This window comes from Dromaius novaehollandiae, chromosome 15 (assembly GCF_036370855.1).
Source record: "Dromaius novaehollandiae isolate bDroNov1 chromosome 15, bDroNov1.hap1, whole genome shotgun sequence".
In the NCBI taxonomy this organism is placed as follows: Eukaryota; Metazoa; Chordata; class Aves; order Casuariiformes; family Dromaiidae; genus Dromaius; species Dromaius novaehollandiae.
Window position 1 is genome coordinate 12,794,411 of NC_088112.1, and position 24,394 is coordinate 12,818,804.

A 24,394-nucleotide genomic window follows, 5' to 3' on the forward strand; every position below is an offset into this window, starting at 1 on the left:
GTGGTTCAGATCCGGGACTGTTTTCTTCTGTGCTCACAGCATGTTGTGGAGGTCTTTGTCTTTAGGAAACTCTGGGTTTAGCATCGTGCAGTGAGAACGTTATTGGTGCCACCCTTTGAAGGGATAATTGCACCATATGGGAACACGCAAAACTGAGTCAGTGATACTGGTTTAAGCATGTCTGTGTCGACCAGCTGGTGGGATTGACAGAGTAAGTGTTAAAAAGTGAGTTTTCGTGGGAGGTCACAGTGCCTGGACATGCCTGACAGCTGCAAAAATCAGTTTGGGCACAGTGCTCTATGCCACAGCAAGAGCTGCTGGGTTTGGTTACATTAGGCAATATGGGAGAGGTGATATTTTTGTGAGTTTTTATTAGAAAAGTTTCCCTTTCTTGGTGAAGGAAGTCTTGTTCCCTGAAATGATTGCTTTTTGACTCAGTTTACGGGCAATGATTACTTACTACTTCAAAACAGGCAGAACCATGAAAAGCGACCTCATGTTCCGAACATCCAGGAAATGAGATTTGGAGTGAAATGCAAACAGAGCATTTCTAGGATTGTGTTGCTTGCTGTCCCACGAGCAGTGACCAAGTGGCAGCACCCTCACAGAGGGCATGGTAGGCTTGTGCTGTTCACCTGTGGATGTGTCTTTATGAGACTGAACTTGAAATCTGGGTTAACCACGGCAAGCTCGTGTTCCAACCTTGCCTCTTTTCGTGTGTTCAGCCCATTCAAACTACAGGTTATGCTTTTACGTTACCAATCCATTTTCTCTTCTCTATTGTCACAAGCAGTTGCTGTCAAGATTTCCTGATGATCTTTTTAAGAGAAGAGAAAATGTATTATACAAATATTTATAAAGTATCTTAAAATAACAAGCCCTTTGGGGAAAAAGTAGCCATCTGCAGCAATACTGCACAACGTGGATTCAGCTGATTTAAACTACTGCCAGAAAGCACAGTTCAACTTGCTGCTGGTCCCGGGCTCTGGGTGGAGGCGGTGTATTTGCAAGTTTAACTCCCTGCCTGCGAGAAGAGGCATGGCACTGGCGTGATCTTCTGTTGAGATACCTGCCGCGAGCCAGGATGTGCCGCCAAAGCTTGAACAAATGACAGCTTCAGAATTTTTACATGTCGGTCCTTAAGATGTGCAGTATTCTCTGGGCTAAGCCCTACCAATGGAAAAGTGCCATCTAATAGATAATTATAATTACCGTTATTATTACTGCATTTGGCTCTGGGTAGGACTGATCAGACTTCATGAAAGGAATATGTTATTATAAACCACAAAATATTTCCTCTCTAATAGCAGCTCTTTAGTGCAGGCAAATGAACTTGCTGTTTGTGGCTTTAGGTCAGGCGAAGGAGTGCGTCTGCTCGCCTGGTGGGCTGGCTGGTCATTTACAGAAAATGAGCTTCTGCCAGCTGTGTGCAGAGCAGTGTTTCTTTCCGTATGTCGGGGAGAGGTACAGTTGAGTAGGAAAATGGTGCTCTGAGTTGCTTCTCCATAGACTGCTCCCTGCCAACCTGGATCATGCTTTAATGTTTTAATTTTTCTCATTACTTTTTCAAGCCAGTGGGAAATTCACCATTTCCCTTCTTTCCACAAGCTTCGCTTGCGCTTGTTGTGCAGTCATTGAATCCATAGGATCAGATCAGAGCTACTCGTTTTGACCTTCTGAAATATAAAGACACTGACTGTGATGCATTATTTTTAAATTGCCTGTTAAAATTTAAACTGATTTCCAAATGTATTTAATAATTCCCTAAAACAGTCTAAGGACATCTGTTAAAGCACTGAATTTCCTTAAAGACAGCACTGGTTGGAATTGCTTCAGCTGCACATTAAGGTTGTCAATCAAAATGTTGTTGCAGTCCTTAATCTAGGAGTTTTAGCATCTTTTCTGGAGTGAACCAGAGAAAGACGCCTAGTGAGCTGTTAGGGTTTGTTTTGCCATGTGTTTAGCCTAGTGAACAGTCAATACCTTTTGCAAAACCACCTAAGTCCTACCGAATAGCTCACTGCTTAGTGAGGAAACAAACTGTTTTGACATATTTTTGCCCTTTTCAAATTCTTTATTATGCAGCCTGTGTCCAACATTTTAACATATTGGGTAGCTGTGGCAACCTTTTGTGTGTCTGTGAACATTTGCATTAGTGTTAGACCATTAGGTCTGTTAATGAAGGGCTGGAGTAACAGGCAGAATTTTGTATTTACTAGGCAGGATTTTCTACAGAAGCGAATGTTAAATTCGTGGTGGGTTGGGAATGGATAACTAGCCTACACAGTTCTTTAAAGTTCCCAGCCTCAACTGCCCCCAGACCTGGAACTGAAGCCCAGTGCAGAGTGGGATCCTGAGCCCGCGTTCTGCCAGGCAATCGTGTAGAAGGGGGAGAATTGCATCCCCTCCCATTGTTGTCTCTACCTTGGTCTCTCCAGCAATCTCATCAACGTAACTACGGGAAAGAAACAATAATGTAAAAATAGCATTGGAAGGGAGGTGAATGCCGAGGGCATTTGCAAAGTTGCATCGGAAGTGAAGTGAGCGGCTGCAGCTCAGGGAAGTGCTTTAGGATGGACAAGTTACATGAGCTGGTAACGCCGCACTGTGCTAGAGTTAGCCGATAGCCCTTGTGAAGAGGGCAAAGTTGTAACAGCTGTGCCTGGGCATGAAGATCAAGCCAATGCCAGCATCTGAAAGCGGTATGTGCTGCTGCTCAGAAAGGTGTAGGGATATTGGTGAGGGAGGGGAAGAAGAACAAATGACAGAGAAAAAGATTTCCCAGCACCTGCAGGCAGTGAAATATGTTGGATTATTATTGATTGTGCTATTGATAGTGATTGGCAGTATTGGACATACTTTATTTTAAAGGTGCCTTCCTGAAGAATAGGGTGGAGCATTTGAAAGAGGAACAGGTAGACAAACAGTAAAAGATTAGATTTCCTGAATCCAAAAGAATACCTCATCCTGGTTTTGGTTCACTTCCATTTTCTTTGTATGGAGTCCAAGAATAAAATATCTTTCATATCTTTAACATAATTTATCTGGAAAGATTCAGAACTGGATTGTTGCATATTATACTTCATGAATGTGGATATGTCTCATGCTCATAGTGTTATAATTAGAGTCAGACTTGGTTATTTATTGCATGCCAATATTCTAAATCTAGGTCTATCGAGTTATATGACAATTTCTGAGAATATTACTTTACTGTACATAATTATTTTTATTGTGGTGATGATGCCATATTGATCTAAATTTCCATTTGCTCAAGTGCATCAGAATAATTAATTTTGTATCTTGATAACATGAAATAGTAATAAAAGTGAAAGGTTTCCACTTTTCAGTTATCATTTCTAACTGAAGATGTGTTTTAAGAATTTTTTCTGTTTTCTGTGTGATTGAATGAAGCTGGCAGCATTACTAAGCCTGTAGCTCTGTATGTGGGAGGTGTCTCTTTTGTTACCTTTGTAAACAGAAGATGATGGACACCAAATCTGCAGAATTTTCAGCAAAAGGGAATAATTTTTTGCAGTTCTTCTTCATTTCTTAATGGAAGAAGAATTATGGAAATGAGAGCAGGCATTGCATTAAGTGCTTGAAATGTTCTTTCCCTGCAGACCAATAAAACCAGAATTCTTCCATCAGGAAAATTTACTTTTTTGAAAGCTGCATGAATCAAAGCTCTGAATCGGTGAATGAGATGACTGCTGGGGTAAGCGTTTCAGGGTCTGAATATATATTTTAAGACTTTTGTAGGTGGATCCCACCTCTTGTCTTGTCAGACTTCTTCAGTGCAACTTTTTCTGTGACTCTTTTTAGATTAATTGCTTGGTTATCTTGTAGTAAAGTGCAATCTTTTATTATGCAGATCAGTAACAGTTCAAAAACCAACCAGACATGTAGATTGAATGATTTTTTTTTTCCTTCCTTAATTTGGACCAGAAGATTTCCTAGCCCTTTCAAAACGCTCTGCTTGCATAGCTCTATGAACAAAAGTCAAGTACTACAGGTCAAAAAAAGGACCTTTCCGTACTTCATAAAATGTGTTTATAGTGTTACCTCTGACTATACATTGATATAGATTGTTATCTGTCTGCCTTTATATCCTCTGTTGTGTCAGTATGAAATTGAACATGTAGCGGTAAAATGCTATCCCTGGAGCTGTTCAGATTAGGTCCCTAGTCAGGGCTGTGGGGAATCTAATGCCAGAGCAAGCAGGTATTCAAGTGAAGCCATCCTTTCTTCTGTGTTATTAATGATAAAACAGTAATCAACATTAATTTTTAGGATACAGATACCAGGATCTTCTGAAGCGTGTCCAAGGTCAGACAATGAATAAGTGGAATTTTTCTTTTTATTATTTTTATTTTTTATATTATAGTTTATCTGTAATAAATAGGCTGAATGTAGCCTTAATGGTCTGCTTATAATTGTTCAGCTAGATCTCATTTTCCCTTTTTCTGCTGAAAGGCTGATCTCATGGGTGCAGATTTAATTCTTGTGAATATTTGTTCACGTGGTTTTCTAAGGTTTGTTTTCTGCAAACACTGCTGCTGGAAACAGTTTACCCATCACCAAAAGTGATCATTGAGGTTCCAGTCCACCGCAGGACTCCAGCGAGTGCATTTCTGTGCTCCTGATAGGTTATGTTTTATGCGTGGACAACCTAGTCTTTTTGCAATGATCCGGAAAAGTGATATCTATACAAATATTAGTTATGGTGCTTATATATTCAGGAGGCAAAGAGTATGTGCCTGATCTACCAGATTACCCATCCTCATCCTGACCGATAAGGGTCCCCTGAGCATTATTTCCTCCGAATGGAAAGATTTTCAAACACTGGAAAAAGACTTTGGTGTAAGTACATGGACATATGGTTTTCAGATCCTCACTGTTGCTGCTGTACCTCCTCTACTGATTCTATGGCTTAATCAGTTGATGAATGTATTTAGCTGCCTGCTTTAGAGGTTAGGAGTAGACACTGGCAGTGAATTTCCACCTCACGCATTAAATTTTTGGGTGATTTAAGTTTGGGTGATTGTAAGTTGGGGTCACCCTGTGTCGGCGTCTTAGGCAGCTAACAGCCCTCGAGAAACCAACTGTGTGGGCTGGGGCTGCTTGGAGGAAACATGAGCTCTGAGGTGTTTTGCATGCATTTGCATACAGAAGGAGCCAGGTGGGTTTTGCTGTGGGTTTTGTTTGGCTTCGTTCTGCGGGTGGATTACCTGGAAAGGGTGGTGCCAGGTAGCCATGTGGTTCCTGTATTTTAACAGCTGCTCTAGCTTTTTTCTCAGAGCTGTATTTAAAATATAACAATGGGCAGAAATCTGTGTGATGAAGTGGGGAGTGGGGAAGACTTTGTCTTGTGGATCTCCATGGAGCCTGATGGGATGGGCCTGGTCTCAAGTGGTGCACACTGGCATCCCAGTTTGGATGGTGACTGTGGTACGCACCAGATGCTTCATTGACAAGTACGTTGAGATGAAAAGCACTTTCTCCATGTTAATAAGGTTTTCTTGTTTGCACCCCTTTGGGCATGGCTCACCTACATCACCTTGCAGTACACATACCTGGTAAAACCTGCTTAAGTCATCTGGAGCTGTACGCAATACTGCAGATCTGACTATGAAATACACTACTGTCATCAACAACCATCCCAAAACCTTTGAGCTTGGAAAGCTTAGATCAGGGCCCATATCACCTGCATGTTTTAAAATTACAAGTTGGTTAACTTTCATTGGCACTAAAGCTGATTGTCCCTAAAACAAGGCTAGTCACTAGAACTTAATCTGGGGCAAACAGAGGTGTGGGTGAGGGTTTTATCCTGGGCAATAGAAATCAGCAGCATCAGGAACTGACATAAATATCAGGGGTCTCAGCAAACTCCCTTTACACAGGTGTGGAAGGCTGTGTGAAAAGAAATCTGCCTGTATTTGTGTATTCGTGCCTGTATTTGTGGCTGCTCCTTCCAGATAGGCTCACTTCCGTTCCCGATTACATCAGTAATGTGCAGGGATTAGACACACAAAAAAATCAACACATAAGGGCACAAACCCAGTAGCCTGCTCTTCAAACACATGCCCAGCCTTGCGAGTGTTGTGATGGGAGCCCAGAGGAGCTGTAGGCAAACCCCACAACTGGTTTCTTGCGCACGCGGCTGTCACGCAGCCTGGCACCCTTCTCACGGCCTTGTCTTGTGTTCTTGTTCCAGGGCAACCCACTGTACTTCCAGTCTGCCAGAAACGTTACGGTGAACATCCTCAATGACAAGACTAAAGTCCTAACTCGACTTGTAACAGGTAAGGAGGAGGAAGGACTACGGGAAGGAATTAAGGAGACATGAAAGACAGCAAGCTGTGGGGTGCTGTGTGAGCTTGAGACGGCGCACAGGAGGGGAGCCCAGGTATCTGTTGAAGTACAAATGAAAACTTCGCTCCACTTTGTAGAAACAAAGCTAGACACATGAAGGTCATGCTGGAGAGGCAGCTGGCTGGTGCTTTCTGATAACAAAGCAGACCATCATTTTCATTTGAAAGACAATCCAGAGATAGAAAGGTTAGTTGTACAGCTTCAGGGTCAAGAAGAACATATTGGGGCTGACATTTCTTTCATAATAGGCACAGGATTTTCCTGAAACACTTTTAACTTGCTTAAGATCTCAGGAACGCTGCTGATTAACTGTGGCTGGTTTCGGACGCTGCAATGTAGAGCCTTCTAAGCCCAAAGCCCTTCTGCTGATAAAGAGCTCTCTTATGCTCCCAAGCATTAGTGTGTTTGATGGGGAAATGGGTGTTTCATAAATCCTTAGCGCACAGAGACCTTTGAATTAATGCATTTGTAATTTGGGTTGAAAGAGCCTAATGCATTATATATGTTAATATATATTATATGTATATGATCTATGATAGATATTTATTTATTTATTTAGGTTTACTTAGGGACTGGGAGTAGTATTGCTGTGTGGCTGAGCTAGTAATCCATAAACATGGTGTTTCTACATGAGACTGGATTGTCTGGCTTGCTTATATAACATCTTGGCCTCCAGTCACAGTGTTGAATAATTAAATATGCAGCTTCGGTAAGGAACAATTTAAGTGGCATGAATTGCCTTGAGGAAGGAAATAAATTCAACCCCAAGCGCACAGATTCTCACATTCAAAATGAACTTGTTTAGCTTGTTGGTTTGCCATACATTTTCCGGAGGGTATTTGGTTCATTTAAATGCCTCCGTTTCATGAGAGCTTGAGAAGACCTAGCCAGTGGAAGAAGTAGCAGCACTGTATTGTGTGCACACATGCTTATATAAAGCATGCTCAGGATTAAGCATGGGCCAAGTCAACACTGAGATGAGAAATGACACAGAGGGCAGGTTGCTAGTGATGTAGACCTAAGTAAAGGACCTTCAGTCTCATTTTTGGAAAAGATTATATCTTTCCTGTTTTCCAGATGCTTGATTCGGGATTACAGGGTTTCATTCAGGACACAGTTGCCTGGAGCATGAGTACCTAGCTATGCTTCCCCAGAACCACAAAGATTGTCATAAATGCCTATTGCATTTTCTGAGCCCTGCTAAACTGTGACATCACGTAATAAAATGGGACAACCTTCCCTAAGAAAGGAAAAGATGACAAAATACAATGATGTCACTAATGAAATATAGTAGTCCCCCGTTCATCTTTTGTCCCACTTTGTAAATGCCTCAGACAAATGAAAAGCAAAACAGAGTCGCAGGTGCAGGGGTGGTGCTGCAGAATGGGAAGGTAGGCTTTCCAGCCCAAGGGCTTTTCCCTCCCCGCTCTGTCTCCCACCTCCGAGTGGAGCCTTCTCCATCCTAAACACCTAGAGTGATTCCAGGCCCAATGCAGTGTCATGGGTAATGGGCAGCTTGTTTCCATTTCAGGCTTTCTAGTGTTAAACCCTTGTGCCGAAGTCTCCCTATTTGTCTCTGCAGGCTGTTGCCTCTCAGCATGACGTCGTGGTTAAGCTCATTTCTGTATTCTGCAGGAGCTCTGGTTTTGGAGTGGAGTGAAGATGTAGTCCCAAGTACAGTACACGGCAGTGATGAGTAGGAAGGCAGTTAATTAGCAAGATACAAATCAAGCTTAAAAGCTGTCCAGAAGTATGGGATTTTCTTGGAATGGCTGCAGGATTTTTAAGTGTTTCTGCAGAACTCAACATACAGGGATCTCAGCATAGCCTTACTTTTCTGTAGTCCAAACCATGCACACAATTCTGTCTGTGCCCTAATGCTAAGGCAGATGACCTGTGCAAGCAAACACAGGGTGTAGAGTTAGAAATTGCCCATAAGAAAATGCTGGCTTTCAGGTCACATTTCTCTTCTCCTTTGAGAAATGAGACTAGTCAGGAAGATGACAGGAATAATGCTAAATCCAACCATCTACCTTGTGTGGTAGCATATTCCAGGGAGGCTTTGATTTGGATTAGGCTACATAGGATTGTTGGACGGTGATTTGTACAAAGTTTAACCTAGGTCACGTAACAGAAGGGGCTGCTCTTTGTAGCCTTTGAGCCACAGACCTGCACAGAATTGCCGTTCAGTCACCTAATGATTATCAGGCTTCACAACAAAATGCATTACCAGAGGCTTTTCAGCACTGGACTACACAACAACCTGCAGGAGAAGCAGCAGAATTAAAATAAGAGCTAAGAAGGAAAGGTTTACTCATCTAAAAACTTTCTGAAACATGAGACCCTGCTACTTGTCTTGGCTTGCACAGGGGAGAAATCCATTCCCCTGGGGTGGAGGGGCTAGGGTTAAGTTTCAACAGTGCCAAGATGGAAAACCTCGGCTTTTTCCAGGAATTGCCTTCCTGGTGATGTAAGAGTAAGCTCTTAAACTTGCAGTTTGAATGGGAAGCATTTGCTCCTTTTTTTGAATTGGACCATGCATGACACCAGTATCAGTTTAACCTAGGCATATCCAACGGGCATGAAAGCAAGACTCTTTTACACCACAGCACTGATACTAGCAAAATGTATTCAGGAAGCGGTCTTGATTCCTTTTACAGCTGCACCAGTACTCTGAAAGCACAATGATACATTCACTGCTATTTCATATGTGGATCTTTCTTTTTGTAAAAAATTCCCCAAGTATACCAAACTTAATGGTAACGACATACGTAAGCGTTAACAAAAATATAAGTAGAAATAGTTGAGGTGTGATTTGGGTAGAAAATACTGCCCTTTCTGAAGGAGGGGTCACCCTTGACGTGTACAGACCTCCCTGTTTGATGTGTCAGATGCAGGTTGTATCTGCAGAGTTATTAGGATAATCTCATCAGATGGACTTATTTAATGTACAAAGCTACTTTGTGATTTTTCATATACTTTTCACTAAGATTTTGTGCTAATCTCTTCTCCCCTCTAGGTCCCCAAGCAGTGGAAGCACACAGCCAAAAATTTGAGGTGAAAACCCTCTCTGGAAAATTGCTGTTTTCTGCAGATGACAACGAAGTGGTAGTTGGAGCAGAGAGGTTGAGAGTTTTAGGTAAAAGATTATTGACTGAATCACTATTTTAATACATGTCTCTTCAAATTTTAGAATAATTTTGTCTAACTTCCCTTTGTGCTTGTAGAAAACTTCTTTTGGCGATAAAGCCCTTCACTGTCTTTATTGCTTTGAATCTCTTCCAGGCAGATTAAGGCCAGGAGTTTCTATCTGAGGAGTTTCTTAACCTGCACTACATGTTATTTCCCCTGCAGAGAAAACTGCTCTAGAAATGGTTTGTCTGGCTTGTAAAGCAGCATTAAAACCAGCTTTGGAAACTAAACTGCTTTATCTCTTGCGTCTGGGACGAAGGGCAGTGAGGGATCACTATAAGGATGCTTCCATAGCTGCAATCGCTGTCTTTGTGTGTAAGGAAACCTTAGGCTTCATATTTTTCATCTCACCACTTTCACGAGCTCTACCTTCATTCTGAAGCAAACACGAAGGAGGAGAACTGCAATGAAAAGTCAATATGAATTAGGATCTCACATTAATTCTCTGAACAGCTTGGTGGCCTTTATATCAGCTAATCTGTCCTTAGCTGCGTGTGAGAACATGCTTTGCATCTCTTGAGCCATCTCCAGCTATTCTGTGGGTATGGTTAAATGTCCTGGGAGAGCTGGCCACTGCCACCACTTCCCTGTCTTCCTTTAAAGGCAGATGGGGGACCTGGAGCTCTCCTTGTGCCAGTGCAGGATCTTGCTCCCCCAGCTTTCCTGCTCCGTGTCTGCCTGCTAGGCTTCACACTGCTAGTTCCTGATAGAAACTGAGACTTACCCTTTGGGTTTGGGGAGTGTGGGTTGTTTATCAGGGTTTTGTAGGTTGTTTCTTTTTTTCTGAATTAGAGAAAAGAGACAGGTAAGGTAATTGTACTGTTTTAAAATGTCTTTTGTAGTTGTATGAAGTTACCTCTTAGCAATTTTAATTCTCTTGCTCTCCAGTTCAATCCGTGCTCTCCAGTTCAATCAATATTTTAAGTTTTGCTTGTGAATGTTTTCATGTAGGACTAGACTGAGTAGCTCTATATTGCTAGTGCTTAATCACAAAGCAGTTCTGCTGGCCTCAGTGGATATACTGTACTGATACCTGTCTTCCAGCGGCTGGATTTGGATGCCCCTGTTCACTCCAAATGGTCCCTTACTTTTCTAGTAAGCTCCTAAAAACAGAGAGATCAATGAAGGGGTTTAGAAGAATATATTATTATTATTATTCTACAGTATATGGTATATCATATTTACTCTATATAATATAGTAAATAGCATATTAGTAGTATAACAATATTACACATATATGCAGTATTATACAGCATACATAATATTATGTCGTATGTGGCTTATTATTATTATATATAATATAAAGAAGCTTAGAATGGGGGCTTCAGAGTCTAATCCATCATGAGTGGGACTTCAAATCCAACCCTTAATACTTTTCGTTACCTGATGTCCTGGTATTCTAGATGATTTCCTGTTTGTAGAAAGACCTGTTGTAGCTCTTTAAAGTGGCCAGTTGCTGTTGGCATATACTGGACCAGTTCAGTCATCAGCTATACTGAAGTTAGGTGAGTTTTATAGGATAAATGTTAGACTCCACAAAATTAACAGTATTTCTTTTAATAGAAAACTTTGAAAAGGACTGTTCAAAATACATGCAGTGTTTCAGAGCTGTGGAGGATTTGTCTCAATCTGTGTTCTACCAAAAATCTCCATTCACACTGCACCTTTCAGAGCTATTTAATTATCTGGTCTTTGTGCAGGGTAGGTGGTTTCAGGAAGCAAAGATTTTAGGTGTTTTACTGGAGACCTTAAATGAGAGAGATTTTTAGATCATTTGTTTTCTCACAAAATACAGAAACTGGTTTTTACAAGTTATGAGTACTCCTTTTTGGATTGCATACAAAAATACTGCATGGTGTTTACTTTGTGCTGTGGAGAAACCAGCAATTATTTTTGATAGTTATTTTGAGTTTATGCCTTATTTTAGTCTCCTGTGTAAACAGCACTGGAAATACTGCTTACCACTGTAGTGCACTTTTATTTTTATTTGCAGCTGGGTGTTTGTCAGGGTTTATCAGGCTTATGCAGAGCTATCAGAAAAGTTGAGATGGTATCACAGATGATGTTGCGTGGAGAATATTTCAATGACCTTGAGCTGAAATGGTTTCAGAGTTCATGCTTGGCTTTGTTTTTCTCCAGCTTTGCTCCTGCAATCTAATTATATCTCCAAAAGTAGTTGCAACGGCTGTTTGCCGTGCTGGGAAGTGTTATACCATATGTTCCTGTTCCTTTCAGTTTTTTTGTCTGTGCTTGAGGCTAGTCCAACTTGTAGTACACAGACAAATTCTTTTGATCATTTTTCTGGTGTCTGGGATCTCAGGTGCTGCTGGTATGTGTCTGCTGACACCTATGTAAATAATCTCAACTTGTTATTGCTGAACATATACTTGTTACAGAAAGAAGTGTATGTCTGCAGTCTGGCATGAAAGTCATCTTACAGAGGTTAGAGCAGCAGATATTGGACTTGTGGCTAGCTTTTAATCTTGTTAATGATAATTGCTGTACACTCTTCAAAGTTGATCTTGAAAGTTTGTTCTACAAAGTAATGCTGAAGCCTTAACATGAGAAAACATGTGCTTTCTTTTTTGAAATGGATGCTCTGCTTTGTGTAACTAAAGGCTTTTCCAGCATTAGGAAGGCATTTTAAAAAAGGAGAGGTACACTGAATTATGAAACTGAAAAATGGATATCAGTAGGACATATGTTGCATTTAACAAGGCTTCAAAAGTTGCACTGCATGTGTTCTGCAGATTACAAAACGAAAATACCTTTTATTTTAATTGTATTTTGGGAGTCTATTTCTGGCTTTTAACCATTGAAGAACACAAAGACAGAGTTGGTCCCTTCTGCTTTTCATGCATTGTGTAATTTGGAGTACTTCAGTGGTTTTATTTGATTTAATGAATCCCGTCAAGCCTGTCTTCATAGGTGAGATTGGAGGATAATGGGAACTGCTGCGTGAGGACCAGGGCAGCTGCCAAGCCCTTTGGCCGTGGTCCCCCCAACAGCGTCCACATGACTTTTTCAGACACGCGGCACGAGTTCCTTCTGCCCACGCTCAAAACTGGCTGGAAACTCAGCAGCTGTGTGAGTCCAGACAGCTGAGAAGGAGCTCGTGTTCGCCTTCAGAGCACGTGGAATCCGAGCCCTTTGCCAAATGCCGCCTGCCCTTTGGATTCTAAGCTCATCTGTCAGGGCCTCTAGTTGCCCAGTCATCTCCTCCGCTCTTGCAGAGGGGAGGATGGTAGTACATCACCACTTGTAGCACCTCTTTCTCTTACAGGCCTCACTACCATAATCTCTGAGTGCCTCCTGGGCTGTTAAGATACTCCGAAGCAGGGCAGCACCCTCAATGCTGCAGAGAAGGACCTGGGGCACAGGACAAGCTTCTTTCTTAGTGTCTCAGAGGGTCAGAGGCAGATCAAGAACTAAGCCAGGCTCCTAAGTTACTACCATAAACCTTGGACCGTTTCCCTTTTCTCAGAGCTGGGACTCTTTCAGTTTGGTTTTGCTGGGTCTAGATTTCCAAGGCCACCTTTTCCCCCACTCACTAGCCCAGTGCTGCTCGAGCAGTCGTGCGCGGCATGAAGCGCCGGAGCTGTGCCAGCAAGCATTCCCTGTGCTCGCCTCTGCCACGCTCAGCACTGTACTTTGGCAAACACCAAGTAGATGCAAACTAATGCCTAGCTGGATATCCCCTGCGGGCTCGTAAACTCATGCGTTCTGCATTATGGGAAATGAATGAACTGGTCTTAATTGAATTCACATGTTGTACGTTATACAGCAGTTCCCCTTCCCCACCTCCTCCCTCCTTCCAGAAATAAAACATGTTCAGATCATCTGAGAAATGGTGTGTAAGAAATACTCCTTAGTTAGAGAGCATTAAAAAATAACTTTGATATACATTGATTACCAATTTTATTTAACAGCATGTTGAACGTTACAGCATTTATAAACAAAGGACAATCATAAAGCATTATTCTGACTGTTAATTAGCTCTATTTATTCTCCACATTAGCTTTTAAATATGCCCTCTAGATGCCACTTGATACTAATTAACAGAGTTACATTATTATCTCTATACAAAAGCATTTTTAATTAAATCTAAAGCAATTTAAATTAGCATGAATTTTTACATAAATTAAACTCTGGTCAGATGCTTAATTTAACCTTATAAGACAACATCTGATGACATGCCAGTGTCAGTTCTCCCAAGAGCCTTGACATCCTTTTGGAGATTATATTTTGAAGTTAGTTTTCAGGGAAACTTGCCAGAATACTCTGGCAATTAATATTTATGATGGATTTATGAACTGTTTTTTTTTTTTTTTTAAAGATTAAATATTGCTGGGAATCCAGATGCATCACAATGAGCTAAGATTTAAAAAGAAGGAAAAGGATGTGTTTCTGTAGCTTACAAGGATTTGCGGTTCCTGGGTTTGAGTGGTATAGGAAAGTTTTTGTGGGAGTTAGGATTGGATGGACTGAATGTTGTACAGATCAGTCATACTACTTAACCACTGTTTAACTTACCACCTTACCTTACTGGAAGACCACAAGGCCCCTTTTCTATACTACAAGGATACAGGAATTGCTCCCCAGCTAATGGGTCCCTCACTGGACTGAGTCCTTGGAAAATGTGGGTCTCACTTAGGCGTTTGTAGCATCAGTTCTTCTTCTAATGTGATCTAGTAGTAAGGATTTGGCTAAAGCCTTTTTCTGTGGGAAACCCTAGCTGATGTAGTGGTTTTTAGAGTGTGATGGGTTGGCTTTCATCTCCCAATACAAAGACTGCAGTAGTTTCTCTGTAGAAGATGTGCTCCCTGTCCTGCCATTGGCAGTCCACCCCGACACCCTCGCTGGCAAAAGTCGCCTTTGATCTTGCCAACCCCTTCACGCCCTCCCGTCAAGTCATTAGACTTTACCTCTCTTTCTACTTCAGTTGCCTCCCTGGGGACCTGTAGCAAATTCCCCTGGGCTCTGACCCATCTCATTCTATATGTGGAGTATGCGGGTGTTAGTAGCTGGTTGGACTTTCTGAAATGTTATTTTGGGAGTGGTTTTTGTTCTGGTTTCTCTTCATGAAGGTGCCTGGGAATGCACCTGAAAAGGGGAGTCAGCTGTTGAAATGTTACTGCAAATTTATTAATAAGTTTGGAGTAATTAATTCCAAGGCATGTTTCTAGCACTTTATTTAGGAGAGAGATATAGTAAGGCCTATAAAGGTTTTAGTGGAGGAACAACATCAATTAAAGCAACATAGTCCAAGCTTATAATTGAAGAGCTGACCTCATAATTGACTCGTACAAAGACCTTTTTAAAAGGGTTTGGATATTCTGTTGTTCTTGGTGGTTGGTTTTTCTTTTCTTTTTAAACGTGTTCCGTATTTGCTACACCTTTTATTCACAAGTGCGGCGTGTTACTACCCATGGAAGGGTGAGAAAAGCATTTGCAGTGCCCTCAGCACTCTCACTCTGGGCTGGCAAGTGAGCCAATATATCTGTGTAAACTGTCCCAACTTCTCAAAAGCTTCACATCCACAAACATTTTCAGCGAGCCTTGTGTTCACTTGATTTGGGAGGAATAAAAGAAACCCTACAGAACTGAGGTTTCAATACCAGCCTGGTTAACAGACTCTGTTCACATTTCCTTAACGTTACAATTGTAGAAGATTTCTTGGCCTGTCATTTGTATCTTGTGTTGGCTGCAGTATTTATAGCAGAGTTACTTTAATGAGTGTAAGACTAGCTGTACTTAATGAAAATAATACACAATGCTATTTGACTAAAACAGATCATTTTAGAAGGTGGTGTAATCTAGAAATTAAACTTCCAGGAATTACTGCCCATTTTTGTTGCATGTACCCTTCTTCAATTTATGGGTCAGGGACACACTCACTTGCCCTCTACAGCAGCCATTACGATTTCAAAATGGCACTTTGATTTGTGTATGGCAGCCTGAATAACTTTTGTAGCCAAGTGTTGAAATCAGATGTGAGCCAAAGACCTTTCTGGCCTTATCATTGTGTCTGCTGCAACTTTATGCCTGGGGTAAATGGCAAGCTTGAATCTTTGTGCTAGAGATTTTGTATGTGTTCCTGAAACAACGTGTCCTTACTGCAGTTGTATATAGCTTTTTCAAAGGAGAAGTGATGCCAGAAGACTTACTTTTATAGCAAATGGAAGCATTTTCCTATTATGATACTTCTCCCATGCAAAAGCAGTTAAGAGAAAGTTCCATATAATTGAAAGGGGGCTCAGTGCTGCAAGACCTGTGGCCATGGCACCTTACTGTGCTTCTGGAAGCAAACATTGTACCTTCAGCTTTGCACCAGCAGCCTTTCCCGGTTTATCCAGTTGTAAACGAGCATCTGCTTGCTCAGGCTGCTCCAAAGGCACCTGGACCTAACCGTTGCTCCAGAGCTCCCTTCTGTGCTCTTGGCAAGAGAAACTCGTGTGTCACAGCCGCATTAACCATGCTGCTCACAAGGCTTAGACAGGCATTTGACCTTTTGCTGAAGATGTATGAACTTCTTTAGGAAGCAGATACCAACATTCACTACTCGGTCTCTGTGGGTAATTAAGTGATAATACTAATGCAGTCCTAGAGCAATTGCCAAGCTGTCATGTACTCATTTGCCTTAGGGAAAAGGGACAGGAGATAAAATGAGTAAACTAGTGAAAGGCTCTGACAAATGTAGTTAAAAGATTTTAGCACTGGAACCACCAGCACTGGAAATGGCCTCTATTGTCTATAGCATTCAGTCATGTCCCTGGAGTTTTATCGAATCTCTTTGTGGTCTTTGCATAGATGCGGTACTGAAAAGCATCATGTTTAGCCCAAGTGAGAAGCAATGGAAAAAATATATTTTTTCTGTCAAAGATTAAAGTCACAAGAAAAGGAAATTCATTTGCACTCTCAGTTATGAATTGCGCTTTTGCCATATCGAACTAAAAGTCAGGCATGAAAAAGTGATTTGATCTGTAATCAGTAGTGACAGAGTAAGAATTCAAAAACTATATATATAAAAAAATTGTTTGGCTTGGTTGAAGTGGGTAGGTTTTTTCCCAAAGCTTTGGATGGGTTGTTTTTTTTTTTGTTTTGTTTTGTTTTTTTTTTTGGATGCTTTCATCCAAATGAAGTCTTCCTTCCATTCTATTAGATGCTTGAGCAAGCAAACTATTCTTGAGTGAATACTGCTGATTGCTTTGCTGCTTTGAAGGCAACAGGTAGATCTAGACACTGCCCTTCATTCCTTTTAATGGCAAATTCAAATAACATTGCCCTTCTTTTTCAAAATCCACTCACCCAGATTGTAAACTTGTCTTTTGTTAGAAAGAGCAATGGGCATCGGGAGGGAGGTTGCAGAGAAGTTTTTCTTGTGTTCGCTTTTAGTTCAGCTTCAGAGTGCATTCCAAACAAAAAGGACAGCATTTATGTAAAGTGCATCAGCTTCTAGTCTAGGCTGGAATGTGCGTTCCGATTGTGTTGCCTTAATCCTGTTTAAGGAAAAAGAAGAATCAACCAACATTGGATTAATATTGATTAGATGTCAGAAGGATTATCAGTGAAACATAATGTACACTTACCAAACACTGAAATCAAGTTTTAAAGTGTTGTAGATTTATTTTTTATTTCCTAAGTGTCTTCTCCAGCCTTCACAACATGAGCTCTCTGAAGGCAAAAGAATACTCTCCTTGATAAATTTCCACTGTGTATTCCTACTTGAGGTGCTCTTCTGAGTTTCTCTGCAACACTAGCACTGTACACAGGAATGCCAAGAATAACTTCAAATGGATTTAGTGATGACACTGCTGTTGTCGAGTGGCAGAAAAAGTGTCAAAGGATCACAAACCTAGTCAAGATGGAAATACCTAGAGGTCAGCATAAGTTGGGGCAACCTTTCTTCATATGTCTTCTCAGTCTGGATAGAAGTCTCTCTATTCTTTTTTGTTATTTCCTTTACATTTCATAGACATTCAGCCATTGAAGCTAGGCTGAAGTTCAGTGTATGTCTACAGGCACACACATCACTAATGCCCCACATGCTCTTCTAGTTTGCAACTCATCTTATAGTTTGCAAGTTTTCTAACGTAAACAAGTCTGTGTTCATTTTTTGAGACTGAATCAGACAAGTGCTGCTCCTCCACACTGCAAAGCCAGCCCTGTTGGAATCCCAAGGAGATCCGTCCTGGCCTCAGACAGATCCCAGTGTGTACGGGCTGGCTCCCCCTGACTCGCCCACCATGTGCGTGTAGAGTCAAGACCAAAACCTGAAGTCCTGGAGTTTCCTCAGACATACCCCAACGGAAAGCCAGTGGGGAGTTTCCCTGACTAGTCGCTAAGTGCAAACCACAGCTTTGCTCCTGCTCTGAGATCTGTGCCTGGAGATGCAATGCAGTGCAACAGCGGCAGTACACTTGCTCTAATTCCCAGCTGGGAGGAAGATTCACAACTAAGTGAGTGGCAGCAGTGTGTTGTGTAAGAGAGGAAGTGTGTCCTGTATGCAGAGAAGCCCTAAAGAGGACACAGGCCAGTTCACTTTGCAGGACACCTCTCTGTGCAGTGTGAAGATCCTCTTCCTGAAGGATGCAGCAGAGGCTGCTATCATCGCAGAAGCTATCGAAGTCCTGCCAAGGGCAGGTGAGTACGGCGGTGGATAGCATGCAGTCTGTCACCTTCACTGATGTGCCAGCACATACATGAAGCTTGGATACTCAAGGAACTTTCTTGCTGGGCTGCACAAGGGGTCAGGGAACAGTAAGAGTCAAATGATGTCCTCTAATGTAATGGAGGACGATGAGAAGAAAGAAAGGGGAGTGATATTAAGCTGGTATATTTAATGTGTCTGTGGCCCAATGAGTTTTCCCAGGTGGGAAGGGCAGGCTGGCCAATACCAGCTTCCCAAGGGGGATAATACACTGCTAGCATTTAAGAATCTGTTCCGTAGATACCAGGTATAAAAGCAAAAGTTTGTTGTATTGTCAGTAAATCATATGAGGACAGATGGGAAAGAGAGTAAGAGATTTTTGCGAAAGGATTTTAAGTAATTTATACTATGTACTTATTTTAAAAACTTTTGTTTATTATGTGTATGTTTTTATTCAATAAATTCACTTTAAAAGGACAGCCCCCTAACATTTTGATGACAAAGGTGTGCCGACAAAGCAATGAACCATTTTTACGCTATCCTAGAAACAAACATGAAGTTTTATGGCTTTGTTCAGTAGAATGGCTTAACCTAGCCATGTTATTACCATTGGACCCTGAAATGGAACTCTTATTGATTTCAGATTCAAGGGGAGCAACAGCAATTACTATGTTCATCCATTTAAAAACATAAATTAAGGGTGAATAAGGCTTTTAAAGCTACAAATTAAAAGAAGCAGGCACAAATCATTGCTGACTATATTGTGCTGGATTTACTTCCTAGGAATCTGTTTGCACAGACACCTTTCTGAGACTGTTGTATATTACCCTGATGAGACATATGGAGGAGGGAACTTCATCAGATAAATATTTTCGTGAACAAACTCCTGAATGCACCCTGATCAATTATAGTGGGAATGGAGGAAGTTTCTGGAGATCAGAGCACTATACATTGTCTCTTGATTTCATCTGGAAAGAAATCATAGCAAACCCTTTTCCTTCTCCCCTCCTTTTCACAGTACTACATTAAGGCAGTGTGCTAAATAGTGGCTTAAGCCAACATAATCATCGTTTGTCTCAGGGCTCTGTGCCCCCAATTTCATTATAAAGCAGTGATGATATTCAACACTAAAGGGGTTCTATGGATCTGAAATTACTGATTAAAGAACATACAGACAGAAAATAAATTGTTGTCTAAAAAAGAAAAGAAATGGGGAATGGCTAACCAGGTGCACTTCCACCTGAGCAGAGACCTGATTTCTCTCCCTTCTAGTTCTGCTCAGCCCCAAATGCTGTTCAGTTGATTGCTGCCTTCCCTTGACAACAGGAGCATCAGTCATTAGTCTAAAATAACTCTCATTGTGTTGCATTTGAGTACTTCTCTCCATTCCAGCTGATAGCAGTGGAAGTCTAGAGCAGGAGTTTTGTGCAGAGGGTGTGGTACATGATCAGTGTCTCTTCGCAATGGCTAGAGACCAGTTCTGGACAGAGGGAGCAGGGATGGCGCTTGGCTCTGCACTAGGGAAGGCAACAGTACAGCATCACTCAGCTCAGGCACTTTTGTACGGCACAATGAAAGCAACTAGCAACTTGGAGAGCAGAGCTGTTGATGCCTATTTCCTCTGTTTGGATTTATCACCACTTAAGATGATGTATGTTCCAGCTGATTTTGGCTCCCTTCTTGGGGCATTCGTAACTTCTTTCACCTGCGGAATTGCTGGTGTCCAGCTAGGATTGAGCTCATACCAGAGCCTTTCCTGTGGTGGGTTACTAGCAATCTCCCAGTCTTCCTGCACAAAGCTAATGAGATTGATCAGAGAGTTTCAGGTCTGGATGAAGAGGGCTATAGGTTCAGCAGATGCTCTTTAATGGGAGACTGGCAGACCAATATGCACACACAGAACGTGATACTTCTGCTTTGTTTCAATGGAAACTGGGATTAAAAAGCAGCCTTGCCTTAGGCTACATTTTGGATTCATATTATGGAGCAAAATGACTGCCCAGAGCCCAGCCTGTTGGCTCTTTTCGTTGCCTCCACACTGGAAACTGAGAGCAGCTTGCTATGCCAGGCACGTGCTCTGCAGCAGGAGAGAACAAAGTCTTTGCATGCAAGATCTGAAGCTGTTTAGAAGAGGTGGAACACCTCTGTGGCGCTGGAGTGTCCCGCTGCGGGGGCTGAATGGGAAGAGGAAGGTTGGTTGCAACTCCAACAACTCACTTGCAGTGGTCTCTTGCGTGTGGCAGTTGGCCTCCAAGAAACTACCAGTGGAAGCAAAGATGCAAATCCTTATTTGGCAAACCTGTTCTCATGCAGTCTTTCATTTAAGTCTCAAACAAAAGAAGAAAAAGACTTTCCACTCCCAAATTGAACAGCAAATGTTTCCTTGCCACAGGATTCTTGCTTTATGTTCTTGCATGAAGTGAACGCATGCAGGGGTCTTTGACAATTGGGGCCCCACACCAGGTGCACTAGAGGGGGAAAAAAAAGCTACTGAGTGAATCTTTATGGTGATTCAAAAAAATTTAGGTAGATCCTGTCATATGCTCTGTAAGTTCCTGACTGATTGTGTGGAATTAAGTTATTGGGCAGAGACTCAGCTAATGGAAACAAATTGATGAAATCATTTTTGAGGGACATTAAATGGAACTTAAAATAAAGCTGAAATGGCTTTATGGATTTTTCAGTCAAACTGTTTATGAACATTTATCAGCAGTAAATTACACGGTGTCAGAAGAGGGAATCGGTAGGTATGGCTTTTAATAGAAGGATCTCTGATATAGTACTGTGAGAAAGAATAATTTATTACCTGGGGATGTACAGTGCAGGATGTTTAAATATAAATTATATGATTGTTTTCTCTTAACTGTCTTTGGCTGTTCGTAGGTAAGTTACCTTTAGCAGCAGCGGAGAGTCTCATAAGGTGAAAAAACGCTTTCAGTATTTTGTATTGAAATAGAAGTTTTATATTATGCATAGCAAATATTTTAGTAAAAGATAACACAGGATGCAGAAGCTATGTTCTTTAATAGTAAATTTAATTTACATTTGCTTTTGCTTTATGCTCAGTAAAGGGAGAAGAGGGACACAATAGCTTTGACTGGGAAAGGAGACTGTAACATCTAAGTCTTCAGCTGTTGGAGCTGTACATTAATACTCTCTGACAAAACCCAGCGTTCCTCAGGTAGAGAATAGTGAAAATAAGACTAGGGGAATTCCAGATTGGAAGGTATCTTCTGGTCTAGCAAATCTTGTCCCCTACTTTTAGCAATCCAACATCTCATAGTCATGAACTTGTCAAGTCAGTTAGGTTGTCTGTCTCATCTCCTCCAACTGAAAAGCAGTTCCCATCTTTGCTCTTCTGGTGGCTACAATGCACCTACTTTCCTTGCTATATTTGGGACCAATGTATAGCCACTTGTTCTCCTGCCAACACTGGCCTAGAACCAGAAGTTCTTTTTCGTTCATGTTATTTATCCACCTAAAATATTTATACACAACATTCATATCCCCACACCCACACGCCCTTAGCCATCATGTTGCTAGGCTAAAAACCCAAGTCCTTCCAGTCTTCTGTGGGCTAGGCTTTCTGTTGCTGCAGTCATGTAATGGTTCCTCTCTGCACACATTCCTCAAACAAGGATGAGCTGGCAGCTGCGTGGTAGTTCAGGGATTCTCTTCTTACAATAATGTGAGTATTTTCATGTCCCTGTTAGATTTGTCTCTTCCCTTTTAGCTGGAGATCACGTTTGCCTTCCCTATGGCCTTGTCCTGCTGACATGAATCACGCGTAGGCCTTTATCCACTGACATTCCCATCCAGGGAGTGTCCAACATAGAGCAGGAATTCTTACTCCTTTCTAAGTCCATGACCTTGCACTTGGTATTTTTAAAATTTCACCTTCTCTTTGTTCTACTCCCTAAGGTCAGTCAGTTACTCCTCCGTAGCTTCCCAGTCTGCCTCTGCATAGACGAGACAGCCAGACTCACTGTCAAAAGCACATTTCCTTCAAACTTTCCTTCTTTTTGTGCCAAGGCCCTTAATGAAAATACTGAATGAGGTCACTTGCTCCAGTGTAGTGGCTTCACTTTCAACACAGTCCAATGTTGATGTTACTGAAGTCTGGCCATGGAATCCCATAGTGGATAAGAGCCAAACTTTGACACAAATGTCCAGTGTAGCTGAATCTACCCAAAACAGTTGTTTCAATAAGGATGCAATTCCATACGGCAGAGACCGAGACTGACTCTTCAGCATGAAGAGTTCTCAGAGAGAGGATGAGTTGGAGTGGGCACATTTTAAGTATATAAAATTTCAAGTAGTGCAAAAGAGGGTTTTAGAGTAGTGTAAAGGGAAAGGAAAACAAGGAGATGGATGAGAGGAATAGCAGACTTTTTTTTCAGCCTTCCTAAAATCACTGCATTGGCATCATCAGTGGCTTTGTTCCCAAAATTGCTTCCTGCATTTAAATTAAATAATGAAAGCTTCTAAAACTCCAGATCATTAGAAATACACAGAAGTTTTTCCTTATTCTGCAGGCATTTCTGGTTACTTATAGCTTGTTATTTTGGGCTTTGCATAATACAGCTGAAAAAGTTTGTAAAAATGAATTACAAATGCCAGCATAAACAAAGTCCCCTTTTAAGCAATAAAAATGGAAGAGGAGCAAGAATATTTATGTGTACCTCCGCAGCTGCTCTTTCTCATCTTCCTCACCTCAGAAATCATTGTTTTATTATGCAGATGTGTGCAGGTTGCTTCTTTTGCTAAGTTTCATAGCAAAGCTAATAACCAGGGCAGTTGTGTGGATAAGCAGAGACTTAAATCATTTGGAAACTGTTCAGAGAGGACAGATCAGATAATAATAACCTTCATGGTTGGCAAGTTACTGCTGCTTTTTACAGCTCGTAACAATGAAGGCTTATAGTGAAGTTAAGAGCTAAATATCTATATTGGGCCATAGGATCAATTTCAATTCCCAGACTATACACTGCTTTTATCATCTTTGAGATCACTTTGTTTTTCTCTAGGTTAAAAAACAGGAGTTGTTTTTTGTGCTATAAGTGTTGAAGTGCTTATTTTCATTCTGATTTTTTCTTTAACACAGCAGGACAGCTTGGTTCATTTACCTCAGTGCAAGCAAAATACAATTTAGTTGAAGTCACAGTGTTTCTCCCTTATAGCATGACTTACATAAGAAGAATGTTGTGTTCACATGTTGTGCATCATCTCAGAACATTTTTTATTCTATACTGGTGACTTCTAGAGTGCACATAGGTAACAATTATAATAGCACATACTAAGAGCAATCTCAAATAGTATAAGTAAATGGTCCTGAGGCAATACTAAGTCCAGAAAATATGCCTCACAGTGAATGATTTAGAAACCTGTTACTCTTCAGCCAATCAGAGAGAAAGTTGAGGTGGTTTGGTCACAGTCTGTAAATATCTACAGAGGGTGAAGGTCTGTGTTCATGCAGGGCCTATTGGCTTGTGCTTAATGACGCAAGAAGACTTAGCAGCTGAAAACTGAAGTAAAACAAATTCAGATGAGATGCTTATTTTTAAATTAGAACAATTAGACATTTTAAATTAGAACAATTAGAAAGGCTTACCAGAGATTGTCATGGGCTGTCTTTGGCTTAAAACAATTAAATTGGGAGAGCGTGTCTTTCTAAAAAAATACAGCGTGGTTCAGTCGCAGTATACACAGGACCTGGTGCAGGGATGGCTGGGTGGAAGTGCCCAGCCTGTGTTATGTAGGTGGTCAGATAAGAGGATTGCAGTGGCCTGAAACTCAGGAAAGCAATTAATATTATGTAGTAGTTTACAGCTAGAGATCTAACAATACTCAGCAAATGAGGATAGTGCTGTTTTCCCCACTGCCTCTAAGAGAAGAGCAAAATGAGGAGAAGTTAAATGACTTCTGGGTCACATGTCGAATCAGTGGCTGAGCTGGAACCGGACCGCAGTCTCCTGCCTGCTCAACTGTGTTTTGTTCGATGGACACCTCCCTCCTCTTCCCTAGGTGGGAGTACAGCCTGACTTGTGAGACATTGGCACTGACTGAGCTGAAACTTGGCTTTCTCCTTTGAGTATCTCTCAGAGGCCAACAAAAGAAATAATTTCATGACATGCGTCCAGGTTCATGAATGAGGGATGTAGCTGGATTAGGTGGATGCTT

At 41.4% G+C, this 24,394-nt stretch overlaps 1 protein-coding gene across 10 annotated transcripts in view; it reads left to right on the forward strand.

The window, feature by feature from the left end:
- Window positions 1–24,394, forward strand: part of SGCD (sarcoglycan delta) — a 371,727-nt gene that overhangs the window by 299,784 nt on the left and 47,549 nt on the right. For all 10 annotated transcript variants that reach the window (XM_064520921.1, XM_064520920.1, XM_064520923.1 and 7 more), the window contains 2 exons: window positions 6,215–6,302; window positions 9,392–9,511. In XM_064520921.1, the coding sequence (XP_064376991.1) occupies window positions 6,215–6,302; window positions 9,392–9,511 (208 nt within the window). The remainder of the gene's footprint in view (window positions 1–6,214; window positions 6,303–9,391; window positions 9,512–24,394) is intronic.